Source organism: Prunus mume, linkage group LG3, assembly GCF_029339155.1.
Source record: "Prunus mume cultivar Tortuosa linkage group LG3, ASM2933915v1, whole genome shotgun sequence".
NCBI lineage: Eukaryota > Viridiplantae > Streptophyta > Magnoliopsida > Rosales > Rosaceae > Prunus > Prunus mume.
The window spans coordinates 27535031-27540612 of NC_142700.1; the positions used below are offsets into that span (position 1 = coordinate 27535031).

Sequence of the window (5582 nt, forward strand, 5' to 3'; positions counted from 1 at the left end):
ATAAAGGGAAGCATAAAGAGGATGTAATTGAAATACTAGACAAGAACAACGACATTTCTAGTCGCATTGATAGATATGTTATTGAGAAATCTCACTATTGTCGCACTCTGTGGCTGCTCAAAAGTGGAAAAGCTTCCAGAATTTGAGGGACATATGCAAAATTTGTTCAAGCTCATTTTAAAAGGTACTGCTGTTGAGAAAATTCCTTCATCAATTGAAGGTCTGGTTGGCCTCGCTGTAGAGGGTATGTACAGTCACAAAAGTCTCTCGGGTCAAATATTCATGCAAAGATCCTCAAGTCAAACTTGTCAAGCTGCCAGGGGAGGTGGTGTGTTTAGAGAGCTTGAATTAAGTGAAAGTGCTATGAGAGAGCTGCTTGTTTTTATGAAACATCACAAATATCTATCCTTTTGTGGAACATCAACTTCAAGGGATGCTTTGGTGAGTTTTTAGAGGAATGTTAAGGCCTTGACATTGTCGATTTTGAAGTCATCGATGCTTTGGGTCCAAAGGGTGGTTCTCATTAACATTGGAAGAGGTCCTCATCTTGATGAACCTGCAGGATGGCCAGTTAGGTGGGAATATTCTTCTAAACAAAGAGTTGGGAGCTTGCTTGGAAGTTGATTACTCTTTGGTAATTGGACGTGTTCAGCTCTTTCTTGGGGATTTCCTCAATTCTTAGTTTCTTGCCTGTCTCCTTGTTCTCTTCTTGAGAGGTTCATTGGTTTTATTATTTTATGGCTTGTGCTGTGGTGATCATTGGTGATCATTGCGAAATTTGGCTGTGCAAGATTATTTTAGTAGACATCTAACTTATCTCCGGCTCAATTCATTATTGCATATGCAATTAGATTCCAATTGAAACCGTGTGCAGTTTTCTTTGGTTAACACACCACCATGCGACATAGTTTCCATCTCTCTTTGTCTCTCTCTCTCTCCCCCTCTTCCTTTATTTCCCCACTGTTTTTCATCTATTCCTACAACTTTCGTATTTAGTATTTTCTGAGAGTTTGCAGAACCAGATTTCTAGGGACTTATTTTCTTTTCCAATGGCCTTCAGCACCCAGAGAGCCTCTACATCTCGTACTTCAGATGAATCGGCTCCCCCACATTGGAAGCATGATGTGTTTTTGAGTTTCAGGGGAGAGGACACTCGCAGGGGTTTTATATCTCATTTATACCACGAACTGCAGTACTGGCAAGCAATAAAAACTTTCAAGGACGACCGAGACCTTGAAATAGGAGCAAGTATTTCTCTGGAGCTGTTGACCGCAATCGGACAATCACATCTTGCCATCATTATTTTCTCCCCAAATTACGCTTCTTCCACCTGGTGCTTGGATGAACTTTCAAAGATTCTTGAATGCATGAAAGACAGCAAGAGAATTATACCAATATTTTTTGAGGTTGATCCTTCCGATGTGCGAAATCAAAGGGGGAGTTTTACGGAAGCGTTCACGAAGCATGAAGAAAAGTTCAGTGAAGATGTAGACAAGGTGAAGCGGTGGAGAGATGCTTTAAAAGAAGTTGCCAATCTCTCTGGGTTGGATTCAAAGAATTATCAGTAAGTATGCATGCATGAAACGTGCCCATTTCTTAACAAATTTAGAGAGCTTTACTTGGATGCTAAGTTTTAGTTCTTCCTTTGATTCAACACCTTGTTAATTATATGTAATGTGTACCCTCCTGATAGTTAGTTTTTCTTCCTTGTAGGTCTGAAAGAGAGCTTATCAAAGTCGTTGTCAAACGTGTGTGGACCAAAGTTACTCCATATAGGTTGTTAGATTCTCAAGAGAAGTTAGTCGGAATTGATTTTGCCCTTGAGAAACTACGTTTACAATTAGACCTCGAGGCAAATGACGTTCGCTTTATAGGGATATGGGGGATGGGTGGGTTAGGCAAAACAACCCTTGCTAACCTAGTTTTTGAAAGAATTTCCCATAATTTTGAACTGAGCTCGTTTCTATCTAATGTGAGAGAGGTTTCTGCAAAACATGGTACTCTAGTTGATCTACAAAAACAACTTCTTTCCCCAATCTTAAAGGAAAATATTATCCAAGTTACAGATGAACGGTCAGGAATCTCTTTCACTAGAAAATGTTTATGCAATAAAAAGGTCCTTATCGTCCTTGATGATGTGGATCAATTGAAACAACTCGAAACACTGGTTGGAGATAAAAATTGGTTTCTTTTGGGGAGTAGAATTGTCATCACAACTAGAAATGAACGTCTACTAGTTGAACATGGTATATCGATACCATATGAGGTCAAGGTATTAAATGATGATGAAGCTCTTGAGCTGTTCAGTGAAAAGGCCTTCAAGAAAAGTCAGCCTCAGGAAGGTTTCTTGGAATTATCTAAGCGTTTCCTACAATATGCCAAAGGTCTTCCATTAGCTCTTAAAACTTTGGGGAGTTCTTTGTATAGGAGAGATCAATGTACATGGAAAAGTGCGTTGAATAATCTAGAGAAAATTCCTAATCCAACAATTTTTCACTCACTCAAAGTAAGGTATGATGGACTAGAAGAGATAGAAAAGAAATTTTTTCTCGATGTTGCATGTTTCCATAAAGGGAAGCATAAAGAGCATGTAATTGAAATACTTGACAAGATCCATGACATTTCCAGTCTCTTTGTGATAGATATTCTTATTGAGAAGTCTCTCTTTACTACAAAAAACAACCTTTCTGACAACAGGGTTGAGATGCATGATCTCGTACAAGAAATGACATGGGAAATTGTTCGTCAAGAGTCTATCCAAGAGCCTGGTCAACGCAGTTCGTTTGTGGCTTCGCGATGATATCTCTCATGTAATCATGAACAATACGGTAAGAAGTTATATAGAAATATTATGTTTGGAAGAAAATATATGCCATTTCTTTTAAAAAGATATTAGACTTGAATGTGCAATTACCTTTTCATTTTTTTTTAATTATTAGGGAACCGGAGCAATTGAAGCCATTGGCTTGCGTTTGCCGAAATTAGAAGAGGTGAATTGGAATTGTACTGAAGCCTTCCTTAAGATGCACAGATTAAGGCTTCTTCACTTTGATAATGTGATCGTTTCTTCAGCCCCCAAAGATCTTCCAAATTCCTTAAGAACTATCAGGTGGAATTGGTACCCTTCTAAATCACTCCCATCAAGTTTTGAACCACGTTTCCTTGTTGAACTAGAGATGCGTCGTAGCAAACTTTTACAGCTTTGGGATGGAGCAAAGGTGAGAGATTATTGAAATATGGCGTTTTAGAATTCTTTTATGTATACACAATTTGGATATAATTGTAACTTGTTCAACTAAGTAAATTTTAAATTATTATTTTACAATTTTTTTGTATTGTACAGGTCTTGCCAAACTTGAAATGTATGGACCTTAGTTACTCTGATCAATTGACAAGTACCCCAGATTTCACAGGCGTTCCAAATCTTGAGATTTTGCGGCTACGATATTGTAAGAATTTAGTTGAGGTTCACTGGTCTTTTGCAGTTCTCAAAAAGCTAAAATATTTGATATACTTGAGGGATGTGGAAGTATTAAGAGTCTCCCAAGTGTGGTGGAAATGGATTCTCTTGAATGGTTTAGTCTCTTTGGCTGCTCAACAGTGAAAAACATTCGAAGATTTGTGGAACAGCTGAATAATTTGTCCCATCTTTGTTTATATGGGATTGCTATTGAGCAGATACCTCCATCAATTGGACGCCTTGTCGGCCTTAAAGAGCTGGATTTGAGAAACTGCACCAAAATTAACAAAATGCTGTTATCTTCTCTAAAATGTTTCACGTCTTTGGAAACTTTAGACTTGAGTAGTTGTAATATTGATGAAGGAGCCATCCTTGATGATATTGGCTGCTTGTCTTCTTTACAAACCTTGATGCTTTGTGGAAACGATTTCGTTAGCCTTCCCTCAAGCATTAGATTCCTTTCCAAGCTTGATTTTCTTGGATTGATAGGGTGCGAAAGGCTTGAGCGATTGCCAGATCTTCCTCCAAATATAGAAATGGTAGATGTAGACGATTGTATATCCTTAAAAAGGTTGCCGGATCCATCAAGGCCAGGACCCAATTTGTATGATTTTAGGTTTACTTGTCTTAATTGCTTCAAATTGGTTGAAGAGGAAGACTGGATTAATGCAATATTTGAAATGATAAGGACAGCAGCCATTGAGGTATTTACTCTCTCGTTGAATATTATAGTTTTTGACCAATAAATAAATAAATATAATTTCGACCCAAAAAAAAAATAATGGTAATTCTTTTGTTACAGGGAATGCTCTTAAAAAATAATGGTACTTCTTTTGCTCCAGTGAGCTGTATTGTATGCCCTGTATGTGAAATTCTAGAGTGGTTTGGTAATCCAAGTGTGGGAGACTCAATAACTGTGGAGCTGCCTCTCCCTCCACACCCGTCAAATAGCAGCGACTGGGTTGGGATTGCTTTATGTGTTGTTTTTGATGATTCTGAATATTTTGATAGTCCTGCATCCCTTCTTGGATATGAGTATTTCAAAATTGAAGTTCGATCATCTCAGAGATATTTGAATGACCCTCAATTCTTTCTTACTGAGATGATTTTGTCAGAACACCTTTGGGTTTTTTATTTGCCTCGCAATCATCCAAGCCTCACGGATGCCTCAACCAGTCATCGGTTTTCGTTCGAAACGCATTATTCTTCAATTACAGGTTTGGAAGAACTTAAAACAAGCTCGATTATAAAGGAATGTAGGGCCCGTTTGGTGTACAAGAGAGATTTGGAAGAATTCAGCCGTTTGATGTACGTTGACGAGGCAGGTCCAATTGGCAGTAGTGGAAGTGATAGCTCTGATGATGACTATGAACGAGGAATTGGGAGCTCTGATGATGATGATGAACGAGGAATTGGTAGCTCTGATGTGGATGATGAACCAGTCAGCAAAAGATTGAAGAAAGTCTAAATTATTTTGTGCATGGTGCAATCATTCAACGAGGTCTCAAAATAGTACTTGAAAAGCTAATGACGATTCGACGATGGTCAATCCTCAGAATTCATCATTAAGTCACCTTTTCTTTTCATTTTTCTTTTGAGCTACTGTTTAATTTGCTCTGAAACTTATCAATCTGACTGACGGAAGGACACTATCTATCTATCATTGTTTAATAATACTTGTCTCTCATCTAGTTTCAAATTTGATGAAAAGCAAGCAATGCATTGGTGGCATTCACAAAGTTTCAAATTTGGTTGCATCATTTTTTTTTTTTTTTTTGGTCGAAGGAAAAGATATTCCATTAACTTAGCAAATTACAAACAGGCCCAATACAACAAACAGAAAAAAAAACAAAAGCACAAACAAACAAAATAAAAGCCCAACCATAATACACAGACTTAAGGCCCAACACAACAAAAAACCCTAAGACAAACACAACCCTAAAATCACACCCAAGAACTAAGCAACCGCCACTGTTGCCACCCGATCTGCCGTCGCCGGTGGAGGAAGGTCCATGAGAACCGACAAAGGAGATCTGAAGAGCGTGGATTCGGGGAAGCGAGCCGCCACTGTGCATCAAGCTCAAGCGATCTGTGGATTGGTCAAAATTGACCATTAAACTAC

At 38.3% G+C, this 5582-nt stretch overlaps 1 protein-coding gene across 1 annotated transcript; it reads left to right on the forward strand.

Moving 5' to 3' along the window:
• Window positions 1-1049: 1049 nt before the first annotated feature.
• On the forward strand, window positions 1050-5090 carry LOC103327129 (TMV resistance protein N-like). Its single transcript, XM_089049388.1, is given in 7 exon segments — window positions 1050-1564; window positions 1714-2779; window positions 2781-2828; window positions 2940-3218; window positions 3344-3514; window positions 3517-4164; window positions 4263-5090. Coding segments are annotated over 7 exon segments (3393 nt in total). The 3' UTR covers window positions 4929-5090.
• The last annotated feature ends 492 nt before the right edge of the window (window positions 5091-5582 follow it).